The sequence below is a fragment of the Pleurodeles waltl genome, chromosome 11 (genome assembly GCF_031143425.1).
Source record: "Pleurodeles waltl isolate 20211129_DDA chromosome 11, aPleWal1.hap1.20221129, whole genome shotgun sequence".
Lineage (NCBI taxonomy): Eukaryota > Metazoa > Chordata > Amphibia > Caudata > Salamandridae > Pleurodeles > Pleurodeles waltl.
In genome coordinates, this window is record NC_090450.1 from 806,689,578 (window position 1) to 806,711,863 (window position 22,286).

Sequence of the window (22,286 nt, forward strand, 5' to 3'; positions counted from 1 at the left end):
TCAGTGCCGCCTATCAGTCTCCAACTGCCTGGTATCACATTGACTTCAATGAGCCACATCGGCATTTAAGAAAAAATAAAATTGACGAGAAGGAGTCCCAAACCTTGGCCCCCATCTGGAAGGAGATCAGTACCATGGTAGAGGTTAGGCTCCTGGTAATATGTTTGCCCAATAGTAGTTTGCAGACCTCTTTAGTGTTTTGATGATCATCAGAATGCTGGCTCTAGGGAGAGCATGGAGTTTACGCTTTTCTGGAGGCTAGGGCAGGAAAATTGAGCAAATCAGATTTCTGTCTTTTTTCAAGTGTTCAAGCAGTCCTCTGTCATGGAGAAGTGCATCTTTCTGTTGTTGTTCACAATTTCTTGGCCTTGGAAGTCAGGCTTCTCAGGTGTGAGTACACAGGTCTAATCACAAAGGTTTTCTGTCTTCCAGGTCAGAAAGAGCCCTGCACCTCTTCCTACTGTTTCTGAGATCAGCAACACACAGCAGAAGTGGGGATGAGTGGGTTTCACTTGATCAGTGGAAAACCTAGTCTGAAACTGAAATGGATTGGAAACATTGCTCCCCACTCAATAAGTAGAAAATAATTCAAGGAGTATTGTTCGGGGGGAGGGTCTCAGGAATGAGCGTGTGCAGGCTGGCCTGTCTATCATGGACAAAGCTAGCATCCTAAATTAACTCCTCTATTTTGTGCACCCCATACATACACACTGAAGGCAAAGGACCTCAGTTAGATGACCTAGACCCACACTTAAGCAAGGAGGACAGTCAACATCATCCCACCACTGTTGCAAGTAAAAGCCATGAGCCGATGGACTTGTAATCTGCTGCAAGCAGCCCCAACCACAATAACACAGGGAGCTTCTATTCCAGACGGCTGAATCTAGAACCAGAGATGGCACCTAGGGGTCACTGAGAAGCAACCAGACTCAACTAGGGCTTGTACATCTAGTTTGTACCAAAACAGCTATAATTTTCAGTAGAGTCCACTCAGTGGTTAAATGGGAAAAGTGAGAGCCTATCTGTGCTACAGAGTAATGGTCAATGGTGTGGAGGAGTGCCGTCATCTCCTTATCAAGGACGAATTAAACTGAGGACCTACTGGGAGCATGCAGCACTGGTCACCAACCACTGGGCAGGTGGTCATTCACAGCAATGAGGCAAAGAGTAAATGGTCATGATAAAGAAACATGAGTGACAATGCACCTACGTGAGAGCTAGTGCATAATGAAAATGTCACTTACCCAGTGTACATCTGTTCGTGGCATCAGTCGCAGTAGATTCGCATGTTCTGCAATAGCTCGCCATCTGGTGTTGGGCCGGAGTGTTACAAGTTGTTTTTCTTCGAAGAAGTCTTTCGAGTCACGGGACCGAGTGACTCCTCCTTTTGTCTCCATTGCGCATGGGCGTCGACTCCATCTTCGATTGTTTTTCCCCGCAGAGGGTGAGGTAGGAGTTGAATTGTAGTAATAGTGCCCATGCAATGGAGTGACTAAGTATGCATTTATTTAAGGTTGAGATGATACATATATAAATAATTGAAGGTAACTTCCAAACTGCTACAGGCTCCCGGGGAGGCGGGTGGGCACATGCGAATCTACTGCGACTGATGCCACGAACAGATGTACACTGGGTAAGTGACATTTTCAGTTCGATGGCATCTGTCGCTGTAGATACGCATGTTCTGCATAGACTAGTAAGCAGTTATTTCCCCAAAAGCGGTGGATCAGCCTGTAGGAGTGGAAGTAGTCTGAAATAATGTCCTTAATACGGCTTGACCTACTGTGGCTTGTTGTGCGGATAACACGTCTACACAGTAATGCTTGGTGAATGTGTGAGGCGTAGACCATGTGGCTGCCTTACATATTTCTTGCATTGGGATGTTTCCTAGAAAGGCCATGGTAGCACCTTTCTTTCTGGTTGAGTGTGCCCTTGGTGTAATGGGCAGCTGTCGTTTAGCTTTAAGGTAGCAGATTTGGATGCATTTAACTATCCATCTGGCTATACCTTGTTTTGAAATTGGGTTTCCTGCATGAGGTTTTTGAAATGCAATAAAGAGTTGTTTAGTCTTTCTGATGTTTTTTGTTCTGTCAATGTAATACATCAATGCTCTTTTGACATCTAATGTATGTAGTGCCCTTTCAGCTACGGTATCTGGCTGTGGAAAGAACACTGGAAGTTCCACTGTTTGATTTAGATGGAACGGTGAAATAACCTTTGGCAAAAATTTAGGATTGGTCCTTAGGACGACTTTATTTTTGTGTAGTTGTATAAAAGGTTCTTGTATTGTAAACGCCTGAATCTCGCTTACTCTTCTTAGGGAAGTAATGGCGATGAGAAATGCCACCTTCCAGGTTAGGAACTGTATGTCGCAGGAGTGCATGGGTTCAAAAGGTGGACCCATAAGTCTAGTTAGGACAACATTTAGGTTCCATGAAGGAACAGGTAGTGTTCTTGGTGGTATAATTCTCCTAAGGCCCTCCATGAATGCTTTAATGACTGGTATCTTATATAGGGAAGTTGAATAGGTAGTCTGCAGGTATGCAGATATTGCTGCAAGGTGAATTTTAATGGAAGAGAAAGCTAGGTTAGATTTTTGTAAGTGAAGCAAGTAACCCACTACATGTTCTGGAGTTGTGTGTAATGGTTGTATTTGATTAATATGGCAGTAGCAAACAAACCTCTTCCATTTACTTGCATAGCAGTGCCTGGTGGATGGCCTTCTGGCTTGTTTTATGACTTCCATACATTCTTGGGTAAGTTGTAAGTGCCCGAATTCTAGGATTTCAGGAGCCAGATCGCTAGATTCAGCGATGCTGGATCTGGGTGTCTGATTTTTTGGTTGTGCTGTGTTAACAGATCTGGCCTGTTGGGCAATTTGATGCAGGGTACCACTGATAGGTCTAGCAGCGTTGTGTACCAGGGTTGCCTTGCCCAAGTTGGTGCTATTAATATGAGTTTGAGTTTGCTTTGACTGAGTTTGTTTACCAGGTAAGGAAGGAGAGGGAGAGGAGGAAAAGCGTAAGCAAATATCCCTGACCAGTTCATCCATAGGGCATTGCCTTGGGATTGTTTGTGTGGGTATCTGGATGCGAAGTTTTGGCATTTTGCGTTCTCCCTTGTCGCAAACAAGTCTATCTGAGGTGTTCCCCAGAGTTTGAAATAAGTGTTCAGAATTTGGGGGTGAATTTCCCATTCGTGGACCTGTTGGTGATCTCGAGAGAGATTGTCTGCGAGTTGATTTTGGATCCCTGGTATAAACTGTGCAATTAGGCGAATTTGGTTGTGAATTGCCCAATGCCAAATTTTTTGTGCTAGCAGGCTTAACTGCGTGGAGTGCGTCCCCCCCTGCTTGTTTAGATAATACATTGTTGTCATGTTGTCTGTTTTGACGAGAATGTATTTGTGAACTATTATTGGTTGGAAAGCTTTTAGTGCTTGAAAAACTGCTAGAAGTTCTAGGTGATTGATATGCAGTTTTGTTTGATGTACGTTCCATTGTCCTTGTATGCTGTGTTGATCGAGGTGTGCTCCCCACCCTGTCATGGAAGCATCTGTTGTTATTACGTATTGTGGCACTGGGTCTTGGAAAGGCCGCCCCTTGTTTAAATTTATGTTGTTCCACCACAGAAGCGAGAGGTAAGTTTGGCGGTCTATTAACACCAGATCTAGAAGGTGACCCTGTGCTTGAGACCACTGTGATGCTAGGCATTGTTGTAAGGGCCTCATGTGCAGTCTTGCGTTTGGGACAATGGCTATGCATGATGACATCATGCCTAGGAGTTGTAATACCATCTTTGCCTGTATCTTTTGTGTTGGATACATGCGTTGTATGATGGTGTTGAAATTTAGAATTCTTTGTGGACTTGGAGTGGCTACTCCTTTTGATGTGTCTATTATGGCTCCTAGGTATTGTTGTACCTTGCGCGGCAGAATGTTGGATTTTGTAAAGTTGACGGTGAACCCGAGTTTGAAGAGGGTTTGTATGATCTGATTTGTGTGATTTGAGCACTGTATGAACGAATGGGCCTTGATTAGCCAGTCGTCCAAATATGGGAACACATGTATTTGCTGCCTTCTTATGTGTGCAGCGACTACCGCTAGACATTTGGTAAAGACTCTTGGTGCGGTTGTTAATCCGAAAGGCAGTACCTTGAATTGGTAATGTATTCCTTTGAATACAAACCTTAGGTATTTCCTGTGCGATGGGTGTATTGGTATATGGAAATAAGCATCCTTGAGGTCTAAAGTTGCCATGTAGTCGTGTAGTTTTAGCAATGGCAATACTTCTTGTAGTGTGACCATGTGGAAGTGGTCTGATTTGATGAAAGTGTTCACTACTCTGAGGTCTAGGATTGGTCTCAGTGTTTTGTCCTTCTTTGGTATCAGAAAGTACAGTGAGTAAACTCCTGTGTTTATTTGTGTGTTTGGCACTAATTCGATTGCATTCTTTTGCAATAGTGCCTGCACTTCTATCTCCAGGAGATTGGAATGGTGTGTTGTTAAATTTTGTGCTTTTGGTGGTATGTTTGGAGGGAATTGTAGAAATTCTATGCAATAACCATGTTGGATAATTGCTAGAACCCAAGTGTCTGTAGTGATTTCCTCCCATGCTTTGTAATAATGACCTATTCTCCCCCCCACTGGTGTTGTGTGGAGGGGGTGAGTGACCTGTGAGTCACTGTTTAGTAGTAGGGGCTTTGGGGCTTTGAAATCTTCCTCTATTTCTAGGGAATTGCCCTCCTCTATATTGTCCCCGAAAACCTCCTCTATACTGTCCCTGGTAACTGGACGGTGTGGCTTGTGAGGTGCTGGCTTGTGTGCTTTGACCCCGAAACCCCCCCTCGAAAGGGCGTTTTACGGAATGTGCTGTAATTCCCTCTGCTCTGCGGGGAGTAGAGTGCGCCCATGGCTTTGGCAGTGTCCGTATCTTTTTTGAGTTTCTCAATCGCTGTGTCCACTTCTGGACCGAACAGTTCTTTTTCATTAAAAGGCATATTGAGAACTGCTTGTTGAATCTCTGGTTTAAATCCAGACGTTCGGAGCCATGCATGCCTTCTGATAGTTACAGATGTATTAATTGTCCGTGCAGCTGTATCTGCAGCGTCCATGGAGGAGCGTATCTGGTTGTTGGAGATGGTCTGTCCCTCCTCAACCACTTGTTTTGCCCTATTTTGTAAGTCCTTGGGCAGATGTTCAATGAGATGTTGCATCTCGTCCCAGTGGGCTCTGTCATAGCGCGCAAGTAGTGCCTGGGAGTTCGCGATGCGCCACTGGTTTGCAGCTTGTGCTGCGACTCTTTTACCAGCTGCATCGAACTTGCGGCTTTCTTTATCTGGGGGTGGTGCATCTCCAGATGTGTGAGAGTTGGCCCTTTTCCTAGCTGCTCCTACAACGACAGAGTCTGGTGGCAGCTGTGTAGTGATGAAAGCCGGGTCTGTAGGAGGCGCCTTATACTTTTTTTCCACCCTTGGTGTGATTGCCCTACTTTTGACCGGCTCCTTAAAGATGTCTTTTGCGTGCCGGAGCATACCAGGGAGCATAGGCAGGCTTTGGTATGAGCTGTGGGTGGAGGAGAGTGTGTTGAATAAGAAATCATCCTCGACCTGTTCTGAGTGGAGGCTTACGTTGTGAAATTGTGCTGCTCTAGCCACCACTTGAGAATACGCGGTGCTGTCTTCTGGTGGAGATGGCTTTGTAGGGTATGCCTCCGGACTGTTATCTGACACTGGGGCGTCGTATAGGTCCCATGCGTCCTGATCTTGGTCACCCTGGCTCATGGTGGTGTGAGCTGGGGAGTGTGATGGAGTTTGTGCTGGTGAGACGTTAATCACGGGCGGAGGAGAGGGTGGTGGGGTAACTCTTTTCACCACTTTTGGTTGTGGTGTCTGTTCCGTCTGGAACTCCAACCTTCTCTTTCTCCTAATGGGGGGAAGGGTGCTTATTTTTCCTGTCCCCTGCTGTATGAAGATACGCTTTTGCGTATGGTCCACATCAGTTGCTTGTAGCTCTTCCTCAAACCTATGCTTCTGCATTTGGGAGGTTAGCGAGTGCTCTTCTGTATAAGAGCCTGAAGCTGGGTCGCTTGCAGTTTGTTTCGGCATCGAAACCCTGTCTGCGTGTTTTTTCGGCTCCGAGGTGACTTTTTTCTTTTTCGGGGCCGAAACCTCTCGGCGTCGATCTGTTTCGGTGCCGCTGTCTCGGCGTCGAGCTGTGTCCACACCGGCATCTCGGTGTCGAGGCTTGTCTCCAGCACTTTCTCGGTCCCGAGAAGGCTGCGTGCCGGTGTCTCGACCGGAGTCGGACGATCTCGGCACTGTTTGGGCCTTTTTCGGTGCCGACGGTCGGTCACCGAATTTATGGGTCGAGCCATGGCCTGGTGGCAGTGGCGTCCCCTGGGCCTTGTAAATGTTCTTCTGAGTGGATTTCGACGTCTTACTCACGGTTTGTGTATCGTCGAATCCTTCGGAGTCTGAGTCTTGGATCGAGAAGGTACCTTCCTCTTCCTGTTCCTCGAACTCCCGTTGGGCTGTCGGTGCGGACGCCATCTGAAGTCTTCTGGCTCGACGGTCTCGGAGTGTTTTTCGGGACCGGAACGCACGACAGGCCTCGCAGGTGTCTTCGCTGTGCTCAGGTGACAGGCACAGGTTGCAGACCAAGTGTTGGTCTGTGTAGGGGTATTTATTGTGGCATTTGGGGCAGAAACGGAACGGGGTCCGTTCCATCGGCGTTCTTCAGCACGCGGTCGGGCCGACCAGGCCCCGACGGAGGATCGAAAAACTACCCCAAAGGGCACCGGAGCTCTTCGATCTTCGATGCGGTGTGGAATCTAAGTACGCCGATCCCGAACGCAACAATACCGACGAAAATCTTCCGAAATTAGCAAATTTTCCGTTCCGAAACTCGGAGCGACAGGAACACGTCCGAACCCGATGGCGGAAAAAAAACAATCGAAGATGGAGTCGACGCCCATGCGCAATGGAGACAAAAGGAGGAGTCACTCGGTCCCGTGACTCGAAAGACTTCTTCGAAGAAAAACAACTTGTAACACTCCGGCCCAACACCAGATGGCGAGCTATTGCAGAACATGCGTATCTACAGCGACAGATGCCATCGAACATAACATTATCTATGAAGTACAAGATCAACAGTGTACATCTTTTGATAAGAATGTCCTGGTTATGTTACCTACAGTGTAAATGTTCTGTTCGCATTTGAATGTCTAATGGCTACCTAAACTAAGAACTACAATTACGACTGATGCAATACACCTGAACCTTTTCCATGCTAAATTAACTGCCACTATCTTCTACCGCAGTCCACAACTGATAGGGACGGCATTGGGCTCTATAAATTTAAGCCTACACACTCATCCCTGCCCATGTGCAGCCAGACATGGAAGAAATCCACCAAAAACATTATGGTTCACAGAGAGACTGTGGATGTGCAAAACGGCCATAGGAACCTAACATTTTTCTCTAGCTTAATTCAAATTATTGACTCTGAAATATCATACATTTATGAGTGGTATGTACTGTCTAGTTCTTAGAGTTTAATCTCATCCAGTCATCTGAATCAGACTAAGGGGGCACTGGAGTACTGTAATCCAAGGATTTCCATTAAATATAAACAATTCACAATAGGGGAACTTCAAGATAATGGCCTCCTAATAATGGAGCTTGAAGAAGATGGATAAGCAATAAGACACACTCACTCAAGAAACTAGATTTTCATGCAGTGTGCAGGATTTGAACATATATTAACCTTGAAAAGAAACAGGGCATAGAGTTGTGAGAGAAGCAGCATGGATAGCAGAAAAAGTATGCATGATTCTCTATGGTCAATAAATCTGTATCAAAGCTTCTTTGTTCTCAGCTTATACTTGGCAGTTGCCCCATTCACCCCTCCAAGTCACCTGTGTACTCTCATCATGGAAGCCTTCCAGGAAGCTCTCCAGGAGCTCGTCTGCATTGTCAATCCGCTCTGCATATTCCCCAACAATCCATATCATGGCTGCTCGGGCTTCAGGCTCGTCCAGCGAGTCCAGGTTCTCACAGAGTGTAGCAATCACACTTTCATACCTATGAAAGGAGTACACCAGAGGTGAACACAGTGTAGGGACAGGCGAGGGATGAGCGATGCACAAATAGCAAACACAGGGAGAAGGTAGGAAGGTCGAACAGAGTATACGAAGTATATGAAACAGCCTGGCATAACATGCATGTCCATCACAGGAAACAAATCAAGGGTGCAGAATGTGCCATAAACACACTCCGATTGTGGAAACACTTCTTTTCAAGCTTTTCAGCCGTTAAATTATGATTCCGATGAGTTGTGGCCTGACATTTGGAAGTATGAGTGTCACATAGACTCATTATTCTAATGAGACTACTGGATTTTGAGCAGCAAGATCGTCCACATTGTGGGAGACTGAGTCTGACCCACGGTGGGTGACACCTGTCGCTCCAAATTCGGGTTTTGCTCCGGCTAACTAGCAGTGGCTCATCTCTCCTGAAAGGTAGAGATGATTGGGCAGCCGAGCGCATGACATCTCATACGTCTCAGGGAAGTCGTGGTCACTCAGGTCACATCCAGTTCTATCATTCACAATTCGGTCTCATATATAAATGACAATGAAAGCAGTATAAGTTTTAAAGACTGGTTTAATAAAACAACTGCATTTTAGATAGCATAGCGTGAGTTGCAATAAACAGAACGACACAACATTAATATTAAAATGTTGACAATGAGAGTGAAGTATAAGAATAATGCTTCATATTGCCACTAAAGTCGATGGACTATTTTCTATCTGAATCATAATTTGAGCACGGCATGTTAAGCTCTAATCCTGCCTTTTAGGTTCCCCCGGGAAGACATCAACCCTCATACCTGAGCAAAGGCCTGTAGTCTGCGTTAGCATCTGCAGCGAAGCATTCAGCATACAGTTGTTGTTCCCTGGCTGGAATCTCCCTCTTAACGTGTAATGGGACTAGGAGGTGTGTTTATAATAACACAGCTAATGTTCTAAGAAAATGTCCCTACGTAAGGATGTGTATTTTCTACGAATGTTGGAGACTAAACTTCTACCACTTTCACCGGCAATGTACCAAACTGTAGCCTTGACCGAAGCACAGAGTGATCAAGAATGTGTTGTTTGAGAACACAGTGCTGGGCTAAGCAAAACAGTTAGATAGAAGAAATTAAAACAAGATCGTAAAACTGGTTATTGTAAATATAACAATGCAAAGCTGAATAAAATATATCTAGGTCAAGGTGCACAGCGGCCTAGTGTATTAAACTAACGTGCATGGAGCTATAACTAAAATGGCTATACAACATGAGTATGGAAGAATGAATGTAAAAAAAAATTATAAAGTTAAATAACCAGTTTCAGAGACTGCTGCTGGACCTTGGGAGCCCAACACCTCGAAAGAGTAACCTTATACGTCTTTTTGGGTAAAATCATCTGCGGGAACCTTAAAGATAGAGAGCATTTCGAGCACAACCAAAGGAAGGCTCAATCCCAAGCTAATGGTCTGAACGCCCTACATAGGCCAACGGGCAGAAGACACTTTAAACATCTCCTCGAGGTTCATCGGGCAAAGATACCCTCGTCTCTACTCTACGGAATGGAGCACATTGTGATTTCCAAATGGGTCTTTCTCAAACTTGAGGGACGTGTCTTGAGGAATCTCTTGTCTGTAAACTCTGCCTTCTCGGCCCAAACATTAAGACTTGAGTTGGGCTTGCGCAGTTCTTTCATTCAAGGTCTGGCTACGGTAATTTGCTGGATGGTTAACCTGATGGCGTGCAGTGATGTCTCTTTGAGGTCACTGCTGAAAAAAATAAATATTAGCTGGCCATAGAGCACAATATACCATCTGCAGGAATTTTCTATAACCATTGATCCTCTGTAATTAGACTCTTCTGTAATTTTCACTCTCTCTCCAGCATTGCTCAAATCCACACTCAGGAACGCAACTTGGGCGGCGAGTTTCCACCAGGACAGCCAGGCTTGCATACACAGGCAGAGTTTTCACATAATATCCGATACCTTAAGGTCGAGGGTTACACAGCCCTACCTCATCTGGAACATGCCCCACGGGGTGAGAAGATTCTGGCTCATGCTGCGACAGGGATGCTGCCCATCAATATATTACAGGCTAGATGGTTTGGTTCCTCTTCTATTTGTAATTTCTGCCATAACAGCGTCCAAGATTTGAACCATGTTGTATTAATTTGTCTGGCCTTATCGCTTTATCGCCGCGGGTGGCTGCGCCCTATTTGTTTCACTTTTTCCTTTAGTACTGCCTCTGAGTTATTACATGCCCTACTCATTCCACCAAATGAAAGGTTTTGTGTTAGAGTTTTAATTATTTTAAGTGTTTTTTTAACATTGTATTAATTTAACCAATTGTCTAGGAATGTTTAATTATTTTATTTTTTCCTATGTTGTTTCATAAATATATATAATTTTATGTGGACCTCCAGAGGAGTTCCGTAACATAAACTTGAAACTTGACTGCTGTTCTTTGCTCACTCAGTGTGCCTGAATCTGTTCTTCAACAGCTGAAAGACAGAGGCAGACTCTCCAGCTAACCATAAAACTTTAAAGGTTGAAGGCTTGCCTATAAACAGGCACGGAGGACAATGGATTTTAAGGGGATAGGAAAAACATATTTAATAAAATGGTATGTTTTGTACTGCGATATTGGAAATGTCCCTCTGAAAGAATCCGTGTTTCCCAGCAACCCCTCCCTTCTTTTCAACATCTCTTAATCCTGCCCCCTTCCCTTTTGCTTACTTTATCTGTCCATTCATTACAGTTTTGGCATATTGGCACTTAAGTGTTACTGGAATCGAAATATACTGCTATTATAGGAGCAAAGTTTGATTCACATACGTAAAACATGTGTCCCATTTAAAGCCTCTGCAAATAAGTGCAGCTATTGCGGTACAGCTTCTCACTATGCATATTGGTGCATGGATCCATTTTTTAAAGGAACATTAGGCTTCACTAAGAAGTTTGAATGTTACAACCTAAACTCTGTCTGCACCTTTTTAGACACAGACCACTTATACTTTACACAATTAGCCACCCACACTCTAAATCTACCACCACCTACGTCATATACACACATTACATCAATTTATGGAAAAAGACTAATGTCAAGTACACTCTCTGATAACATATATAAACTTTGCCTGGGTCTATAGCTTGCAACACAGCACTGTTTTTTCCCAACAAATCTCTCGATTCTGTAGAACCCCAGGCCTTGTCTAGACCTGACCAAACAATCAATGTGTGCTCTACAACAACACACTGGTACAACCAAATGAGGATTATTATGGGCTGACAATTCTAAATACTGAAAAGCACATAATCCCCATCTTGCTTCCCTAAAGTTTAAAACAGGATTTACACGCATGAAGACTCCCACAAGGCTAGGGCTCCCGAAGAAAAATACAGTAGATAGATGTCACTGCTGGAACTTCTGGAGTTGCAAGAAGACTGTTCAAGCCACTAAAAGTCATCAACAATGAATCTAGTGACCATGTGATAAAATCAATTAATTGTTACTTAAGCTTTGTGAGCAGTCAGAAAGGCAGTCTTCTCGATCCTAGCTACTGTAAGTGAGAGAAAGAACTATGCGCCTCAGTTTTCTAGTACTCTGAAAGTACTAACGTCACAGAAAGGGGGAAAAGCACTCTTTTCAAATTTACCAGAGATATAATCTATTCACTGGAAAGCAACCACCTAGGAATGTGGTCGATCTAGACAGCAAAGCCTTTCAGCACATATCCCCAGACAATAGAATCCTCACCTGACATGCCCTAATTTTGCCCACACACTGCAAACTCTGACACCTCAATATTTCATATATCCTTGGTTCCCCAGCAACACACCATCACCAACCCACCATTCGTGCTCCCTTCAGTCCCATAGCTATCACTCTTCATCCTGGAAAACTAGGCCAGGTATTATAATATAATGGTACTGTGTTGATCCATCCTAATGACACACGTATGACCCTCAAGAAGATCTTCAGTATATAAAATGGATTCAATTCAATTAAAAAAATGTATGCCCATTCAGATCACTGGTCTTTAAAACAAGTACAAAGAAACTATAGATTTAAAAAAAGACACCATGCCATAAACATACAATACACAAGTTATTCTCATACAATAAAATAGTAGACTTTCTTTGCCATAAAGGTATTCAATACATCTTAAGAATAAAACCAGGACGCCTAAGAACATTTACTAGAAAAATATCCTCTTAAAATGCCTTTGACTGCAATTACAAACTTTCCAATTGCACAAGTCATATCCAAAAAAGAAGGGAGGGACTGCTGAGAAACACTGATTCTTCCAGATGGACATTCTCCAAGTTTAAAGTACAGAAATACCATTTTCTTAAATATGTTTTTCCTATCCCCTTAAAATCCATTGCCCTCAATTCCTGTTTATATGCAGGCCTTCGAAGTTTAAAGTTTTATGGTTAGCTGGAGCGTCTTTCATCTGTTGACGAAAAGATTCAGACACACTGAGTGAGCAAAGAGCAGCAATCTCTGAAACTGATTATTTAACTTTATAACATTTTTAGAACTCATACATTTAGCAAATCCAGTGCTGCTTCACGATTCAAAAATCCATATTTAACAAAACCAGGCTTCAGAAACTTTTTATGTAAAGAAATAAACCTTAGGCAGCTCAAAAAAACATGAAGATTATTGCACTTTGTTTTTAACCTGCATGTCCAATCCCCTTCTCATCCATGACTGCCAATTTAGCAGCCTTATTTACGAGAAAGTGTATCAGACCCACTCTAAACTTCAGAAGCACGTCTAAGCATAGGGTTTGGCAATTTGTCCACATAGGGGAATCGGTCATCCTTATCCTATAACTTTCTCATGAACTGAATTGACATCTTATCATATTGGTACTCCATTTTGGATCCACTTTTCTGCAGATTCCTGCGTCGCGGAGTCTGGTGCATAAGGTGCTGTGGGAGACCATGTCGAAGGCTACTGAGAAGTCGAGGAGTATGAGTGCTGTGGTGTGTCCGCGGTCTAGGAGTGTGCAGATGTTATCGGTGGCTGCAAGAAGCGCTGTCTCGGTGCTATGATTGCTGCGGAATTCAGACAGAGGTATCCAGAAAGTTGTTGTCCTCAAGGAATTGTCACAGCTGCGAGTTTACGGCTTTTTCCAGGACTATGGCTCGGTAGGGTAGCAGCAGGGTGGGTCGGAAGTTCTTGAGCTCTGATGGATCAGGTGTGGGTTTCTTCAGGAGGGGGCGGACTTCGGTGTGTTTCCAATCTTCGGGGAAGGTGTCTGTTGTGTTGGAGCAGTTTAGCGTCTTGCAGCGTTCGGGGGTGATGAATGTACTGGCTCTGCTGTAGATGTGGTGAGGACAGGGGTCTGTTGGAGGTCCGGAGTGAATGCTGTTTATGATGATTTCTTTCTCTTCTGTGGTGAGCGTGGACCAGCTGTGGATGGTTTGGGTGGGTTCTGGGGAGCTGGGTCGTCGTAGGTTCTGATGCTGGGTGGGTTCTGCAAGAGGAAGTTGTCCTTCCTCATAGCTCCCATCTAATTTCCTCCTTAAACTCAGATGCTCTGCTCCATATTGAAATTCTAAAATGGATTAACACTGACTCATAAGACACCCACCCCCAATGTCTTGTGACCCAAGAGTGCAAGAGTAACCCACATATCAAAGTGACAGAGCTCACTAATCTGAAACATATCGGTGCCTAAGCACAACTCACAGCAATGCCAACCCTAACGGAACAACCGCTGCAAAGGGCCAGCCTATTGATCCATCTTTGACAACACCTGCCATTGTTCCCACACTCCATTCTGGAACACCAGGCTGTCATCCACTTACCAACCTGCCATAGGAATTATATGAACCTCTGACCCTGTCCATACTAAACACCCATCTGAAAAGCAAAGATCGAAGAATGCCACACTGAAGAGATAGCAAGAGACCCTTTGTGGATGTTTCACATCATAAGAAAGACATGGTCTATAAAAAAAGGCCTCCTTTTCAATATACAAATAGTATATTGATGAACCTATAAGGCCTGCATTTCAAAAAAATTAAACGCTATCTGAAAAGACATTCAAATCAACTGTCTGGTCTCTACAAACTACTGACAGTGTGTCAGAAGTAACTGTCAAACCAAGGCTGAAAAGCTCATTCAAGACATATCAGTGCTGTAGCACAATTCACAATGACAACTCTACCAAAGGCACCAATGCAATGGGCCCTCTAATGGATCCCTCTCCGACAAGATTTGAGACCCATCTGATGGCTCCCAGGTAATCTCTTCATTATCACTCAGACACAAGGGATTCATCCCCAAACAAATCTCTGCCTCGGTGCATTTCAACATAAGTGAATCTATCCCTTACTAAAAAGCAACTCAACAAAACACTTCCCCCCATAAACATAGCCTCAATTTACAAGATTTGATAGCTATAAATGAATGTCACGTGTAACCTTGCTTCAGAGACAGACCATTTACAACCCTTTACAAGTTGATACTACCTGACTTTAAAACAGTACACAAAAATAGTGACATGAAGGGGGAGGATTTCAACTAGTATGCTTCAAAAAATGCACCTGCAAGGAAATACAAGATGTACATTGACCTCAATCTGCAGCACTATGCTGGTGAGTAAACCTGAACAATTAATTTATCATAGCAGTGACATAACGACCTTAGCTTTGTGAACGCAGTTGTTGATCTACCTTTAATCGATAATATATAATCCAGAAAATCAGGTAAATAGAAACCTTCAGTAGACCAACCAAACTAAAACCCAAATAAGGACCACACTGAAACCCTGGCTGCCCTGGGATGCTGTCTACATGTTAGAAGACCAAAGCATAGAGCAGGTACACACTCAAACTTGTGTTCATGCCAAATGTCAAAGCACAGTCAAGGAGACCCTACAATTATATCAGCAAGGACAACTTCAAGGCAAAATAAAACACAGGCAGATTTGGCCCACAAAATACCCGAGATCTATGTGCCTTTTACGAAACCTACACAAGAAGATAACTGAGGAGAGTTTAAGAGTGACATGCCAGAAAAACCCTCTTGGGGAAAAACATAGTTCTCTTAAAGACAACTCACAGCTTAGCAGTACACAATAGTAAAACTAAAATAATTATTTTAGGCTTTTGAGGATTATTTTCTTCATGACAATAGTTAAGGAACAATAAACCACAGTGGGCAGTTAAAAGCTACCAGTATTTTGAAGTACCACTGATCAATAATTTATCAGGAACTCTCTGTGGTCAGCACCAATCAGCAAAGCTTATTTCAGTGTGGCACTGATTATTTCAATGTTTCAAGTCTGGGAAAAAAAGATTTTCTCTCAATTATTAAACTATATGTAGCAAACATTCATGCATAAGCTCTTTATGCATCTGTATCCCAGAACTTAGGGCAAGATGTATGACAATTTTTTTGTGACTATCAATTTACGATTTTGGGGGAAACGCAATTTCCCAAATGGGTCGCAAGGGACATGCCTCATTAATATTCATGAGGCAGGTCGCAATTTGCGATCTATTTGGGAATGGCCTCACTCACAGGGATGGTGGCCTGCTGGGGTCAGCAAACCACCATGTCTGTGACTGCTTTTTAAATAAAGCAGTTTTTTTAGTTCCATTGACATTAGCATTAATTTGTAATATGGATTGTGGTTTGACTTACTCAACTATTCTGTAGCATGGCTTTCTACAGCACAACCAGATAAAGTCTAAATGTATTAAACTAACTCCAGATTTGTCACACTAACAGTACATAATGAAATTGAAAGTGTGCCTTTCTCAAGAAACTGGCTTAATTTATCACAAGGAATTTTTCAAGCCACCTGACAACAGAGTTCTTCTTAGTGTTTCTGTGCTTCTCTTGAACTCACTAGCTATGAATAATGACTTCCATCCTAATTTAATGGTGCACAAAGCTACTTTGGTACTTTATTTTGAACTTAACCAGGACAGAGTTAAAAAAAAAAAAAAAAAAAAAAATCAACTCACATTTACTTGTTTTGTACACATTACTAAACCAGAATAAATTATATTCTACAGAATACAGAGTCTTGAAAGTTAATCACTGAGCATACACCCATCACAAAAATGCAAAAAGCATGCCAAATGACGGTATGTTACAAAAGAAAGCAACTGCCTATTACTAGATCGGCAAGAAAACATTCCTACTGCGCAAAACTATTTGAATGAATGTTGGAAAAATATATATACACATTTGTATTTTTTATGCTTTTGTTTTGGGTTTTATTTTTTTTTCTAAGAAAACAAATACTTTTGGCATATCGTGTCGTGACTGATGCTTCTCTTTTACTGGTGACACTGTGGCACGTCTTGTATGTAAGAACTAGTTCACATGACACTAACAACTGAGCTTAAAAGGTTTCATAGAAAATAAAAACATCTAATATAAATTTGTATTTTGTTAAGGAGTGAATTTCTATCCCCAAATGGTTAAATTGGTCAATCAGAATAGGAACAGGTTGAAAGTCCAAAGTGCATCATACTGTCCCAATCATGGAGCACAGTGGTCATGCAGTGCTGAACCTCAGTCCATCTGCCAGGAAAATGACCCAGATTGTGACTTATGGACACTTGTTCCACTACTCAGGCTCAAGTCGGTGAGGAAGCTCTTTCTCAACATGTCACAGCAGACAAAACGGCAAACAGTGCTGAAAGGAGTATGCTCACCAAGCTTACTCAATCATCCAAGAGTCGGCTAATTTGGATTTCTGCCTCGTCTATCTCTAAAGAGATGGTTGTGGGGGGCTTTAATTCTATCTTGGGGGTCACCTTTTGCCAGAGCAGGACTTTGGAAAGGCAGTCCTAGAGGTAAGCAGACAGAGGTGTATTGCCACTGACAGATTTAGACACAGCCTCACCAAAATGCTTGCCTCAATGCCCAAGACGCACCTAGCAGTCAGGTCAGTGAACCTTTTCAAGTTACTAGCTCAAGGGTGAAGTATATATTCGGTTTTCAGAGCAGCTCAGCAGCAGTGCAATTCCAATCACATTCTTTACATTGTACAAATCTTTGGGCATCCATTGGTTCATGAAAAGAGCAAATTCAGTGGTCCACTCCATAGGCATAACACTAGAAACTAAATAAAAACAAACCTTTGTATTGAGTTCCATCATCTCAGGAACAAGGCACCTTCACTGGCTTCCTACCACACTTAGCAAAAAAGGTTTGTGGTCCCTCTCAGAAGGCCAAATGCACAACCTAGAACGACAGCAGATTAAGACAACCAGGCTCATTGTGCTGACATAGCCACATCCACCTGATGTTGACCCATTCCACGGGGGCACAATCATGTTTAAAACATTTGAGCCAAGCCATGAAAGGCTGCATGGTACCAATTACTGAGGTGGGAGTGTCACCAGGTTTTACAAGGGTGGGTAACACAACTCACCACCCCCTAAAAACATCAATACATAACTACCACCGACCAGCACTGTCCTCCTAACAGCGTAGAGGTGGGCTTACATTAATCAGTAAGAACTGTTTCATGGAAATCTTCTCCTACCACCAACAGATGGTTCCACCTGTGAGTCAGTGTTGAGGCAATAGCTAGGGTTTGGGACACTGGATAGGCCACACAGGGGGAACATGCAGGAGAAAAAACTGAATAAGGCATGTTGGGAGAGCTGGTAGCGACAGCTGTGAACTTTCATCCCTGTAACTGAGCATATCAATTTAGTTACACCTGAGGCTACAAACATCTGCGGTGGTCCATCAATTGTGACATTCCAGAAGCATCGTGAACAAAAGAAAAAGAACTCATTTTGAAACCAAATGTGATATAGGTTCTAGGCCCACATTTCAATCAGGTTTTCAGAACAGGCAACAAGACATCTGGGAAATACCATTCATTTATGTGGGCAATATGTCACTCTGTTAGGAAATGACTTGATAAGTCACTCACAGGTGTTGTCATTCTAGGACTTAGTTTTGCATAAATCTTTAGGACGACTGAAAAATGTGAAGATATTTTTGTAACAGTACAGTTTCAGCAGTCAGGCTGATGTGAATGGGCATAAATCTACCTATCCACGTGCAAAAATGATGCAAAACACATACCTTAGCTTTGTTTACGTTAATCCATATGGTATATACTCATGAATTTGTGTAAAGGAAAGACACCAGGCACGGAAACCTTGTCCTTTGCTTGCATCTGGCTTGCAAAAGAAGCAAATGATTAACAAGCCTCATTAGCAGACCAATGTTCGTACTATGACAACTTCTGTAGAACAGTTAGCTATCTTTCTAAGGATTATGGTGCTTTGGGGGGAAAAAAAAAATCGGGTTTTGACAAGCTGCTTGTCCAAATACAGACACACATGAATATACTGACCACCACAGTACCATACTGCTAAAGAAAATGCAAGCTTTATTCATTTCTTTAATATAAAGAAGCATTTGTTTTGAAGTCCTATCACAGATCTTCTTCTGCACAATAAAAAGCAAGATTACATTTCAAAACTGAGCCATTCTAAAAGAATGGACGGTAATATTACTCTCACATGTTGCTTCATTTGTGAGAGGCTAGTATTGTATGACAAACAAGTTACTATCTAACCTCAGATTCCTCAACTTTACGATATTCCCTAGGCACCAGAATAGATCCAGATATGTTCTTAGCAAACGTACTACTTGGCGCCATTTGGCTCTGCACTGACTCCATACTACCCAGAATTTGACGGACTGGTGCTGCATTTAAGGATCACTCAAGCAAGGACATCAATTTCTTGCTTGACACTTTATGGACAATCTGATATGGAGCATTAAAAACTGTCTTCAAGTTCAAACCGTTTAGAAGGTAAAAAGAGGCAACTCCACAGAACAGGGAGGCAGGATGTTAGTGAGGAATCTGTGGATTAGATAAAGTATCCACCAGAAAGTTAATTACCTTAAGTTTGTTTTTGATGGATACTTCTAACCCCAGATTCCTGACCTTTAGAAAAGATACCAAAGTAGTACCTTCCAAAGGGCCTGTGGAGTAGACTTAGACCAAAGCATCTTGCATGACCGAGCAATCAAAATGGCCTTTCCATCGGACTGGGTTATCACACTAGTAGGGCTCCGTGAACGTCACCGCCTCATAGATGCAGGCACTGCATGTGCCAACACAGTGGTAGTAGCCTTAGCCCTGATAGAATAGGCTCTCCGTCTGCTAGAGACTGGTTCATAGCCAGTGCATAGCAGACCTTAATGCAATGGACTATCCATCATGACAAAGTGCTTTTCTGCACAGCCTTACCCTTCTTTGCCCCCAGAGAACCCCACAAAAAGCTGATCGTCCACTTTATGGTCTTGATCACCATAGAAAGGCATCACAACTTTTGGCAAGAATGCTGCCAGAGTCCACACCAATTTGTCTGGGACAAAGATGGGGTAGGGTGGTTGCACTTACAGTGTCTGGCGTTCACTAATGTGACAAGCGTAAATTATCATATTGAAGAAGACAGTCTCCCGAGTCAGAAGACACAACAAGCAGATGTGCATCAATATGAAGAACTTAAACATGGACTGTCAGTAGCCAAGTAAAGGCAAAAAGTCCGAATAGGATGACAAGCAACCTTTACTAGTGCCCATAGTAATAAATTGCTGGCCAAAGACAAACAAACATAACGGTCACTTTGGCTTGTAAAGGGTCTATCTTAAGGACTAATCACCAGGCCACAAATTCGTCTGAGCACCCTGGGTAAAGGATATTGTGGAAGGACACATGGCAGCAAGGATAACATACACCACTTTGAATGGCAGACCAAACTCAGTTAATTGATGCTGTTCAATCTCTTCACATGGAGGTGTAGATTGCATAGATTTGGATGAAGTACCTGCCCTGCTGTTGCAACAGAAGATCCTCCAACAGTGATAGCTTGATCAGAGGGCAGATGCTCATTCCCAGAAGCTCTAGGTACATCACTCATCTGGCCCAATCTGGAGCCTCTAGGATGACTTGAGCCAGGTCGTTCCTGATCTTTTTCGGAACTGAGAGCAGAAGAGGCAGGGATTGGAAGGCAAAGTCCAATGTTCCATTCCAGTTGGAAGGCATCTCCGAGTGAGCCTCTTTGCAGAAACTCCAACATTCAAAGCTACTGAGACTGCACATTCGATGGTCACGAAAAGATCCCCTAAGGTTTCTCCTTCTGCAACCCTTTAGGATCCATACTCCATTCATGATTTGCCAGAAGCTGGCAGCTTAAGTCATCTGCCCTAGCATTCAAACAGTTTGCCAGATGGTTCATAATCAGGGAAATGCCCTGATGCTCCAGCCAACAACAGAGGCTCAGGGCCTTTTGGCAGAGGACCCTGGGCCCCATTCTGCCCTGCATGTAGCAGTACCACATGGAGGTGTTATCACTGAGAACCTGCATCAACTACCCTTTGTTAGATGGCAGAAATACCTTCATGGCAGACAACTGGCCCGCAACTCCTAAAAGATTGTTATGAAGCTGGGTTTCTGCAATGACCAAAGTCATCTCCTCTCTCCAGGTGGCCACCACCACAATCCAGCAGTGATGATTCTGTGACCACTGTCTAATCTGGGTGGGAAATAGAGATGGGGCTGCTGCGAGTCCAACGGTGGTTGATCAGCCACCACTGCAGATCACGTGAAATCACCTCCAAAATCTGAATGACAACTGATAGATTTCACTGGAACTGGGTCCAGTGGAACTTGAGATCCCATAGACAGCCCATATATGCCATCTAGCATAGTTGAAAGAAGGGTGGAGGAAGATAAAAGGCCCAAAAGCCTCAGAATTTCTTTCACAGAGATCCAGGATGGAGTCTGAAACATCAGGATCATAGTCCAAATGTCATGGACTTGTTGCAACAGGAGGGAAGGCTCTAAGCTGCACAATGCCCAAAATTGCTTCTATGAAAGGAGGCCTTTACAATAGAGTCAGATGCAATGTCAGCTCTTTGATCTGAGAACCTCAACAACATTAGGAGGCTCGCGGTTGTATGGTGGTGGTCCACTGGTGACTGTGGCGAGTCCACCTTCGATAGCAAGACGTCAAGGTAGGGGAAAACTGGTATCCCCAACCTCCGGAGATGAACAGTGACAGCCACCATCACTTTTGTGAACACCTGAGGGGAACTGGTGAGGCCAAAGGGGAGCACAGCAAACTGAAAATGCTTTTTGCCAACCTTGAACTACAGGAAGGCTATATGAAAATACACGTACTGGAGGCACAAGGTTACCATCCAATCACTGAAATACATGGCACATCAAACCCGGGGCCTTGTGAGCATTCTGAATGTATCCTTCCATAGAAGGGCATTCAGAGGGCTGATGCCCTCAATCCATCTCCAGCACGAGGAAATAGAGTAACAACCCTTCCCCATTTCTGGAACACTCTTGATGACTTCTTTGGAGTTTAAAGCTCACACAACCTACATCAGAATTGACAGGTGCTCCTCTGAGAGCTGTTCTGGTTTGGAAGGAAGGTGCGTGGGACAGAAATAAATGGTAGGCCATAGCCATGTTGAAAGATATGGAAGACCCATTTTTCAGTTTTAATGGATTACCACCGGAAGAAAGTACTGGGTTCTGTGTCCCACAGGGTAATTGCTCATCGCTGATGGCATACTAAAGTGGCCTGGAGGGTGTAGCCAAATGGTGGGGGTTGTAGGACTGATGCCCAGGATGACCTGTGCTTTTTGCCTGCCACATCCGCATCTGTGGCCTCGAAAAGACTGCAGTGACTCCAGTAGGGACTGGGAAGACTAGCATTGCTTGTATGCCAGCAACCTGGAATAAGCTCAGAATTTCCAAAACGGGTGAGGAAACTGTTTAAGCAAGGGCCAAAAGGCCCAGGGCTCTACTCTGCTTAAGGCATTTCAAGGAAGAATCAGCCTTCTCACAGAATAGGTGTGAGCCATCAAAAGGCAGATCCATAAAGGAGGCCTGTACGTCTCGTGACAAAACCTGTGGAGCACATGGCAATGGAGCACCACACTGCTGCCAACTGCCCGTCCCAGACCTTAAGTAGTAGTTTCAAAGCCAGTACGAAGTACGTATTTGGTTCTGCCCTTATCTAGAATGGTTTGAACCAAGGAGGAACCAAGTTCTTCTGGGGCCATTGGCAAAATCTCACTGAAATGTTCCAGACAGCATGCGTATATCGGCTAAAATAGACATACAGCATTGACTACCCTCGATGCCACCCTAGCCGAAGAGACATTCATGTTCCAAATGTTTCAATC

General features: G+C 43.6%; 1 protein-coding gene across 1 annotated transcript in view; it reads right to left on the reverse strand.

Moving 5' to 3' along the window:
• Positions 1-22,286, reverse strand: part of AP1B1 (adaptor related protein complex 1 subunit beta 1) — a 335,180-nt gene that overhangs the window by 243,231 nt on the left and 69,663 nt on the right. The window contains exon 10 of the mRNA XM_069214578.1: positions 7,916-8,081. Coding sequence (XP_069070679.1) covers positions 7,916-8,081 — 166 coding nt within the window. The remainder of the gene's footprint in view (positions 1-7,915; positions 8,082-22,286) is intronic.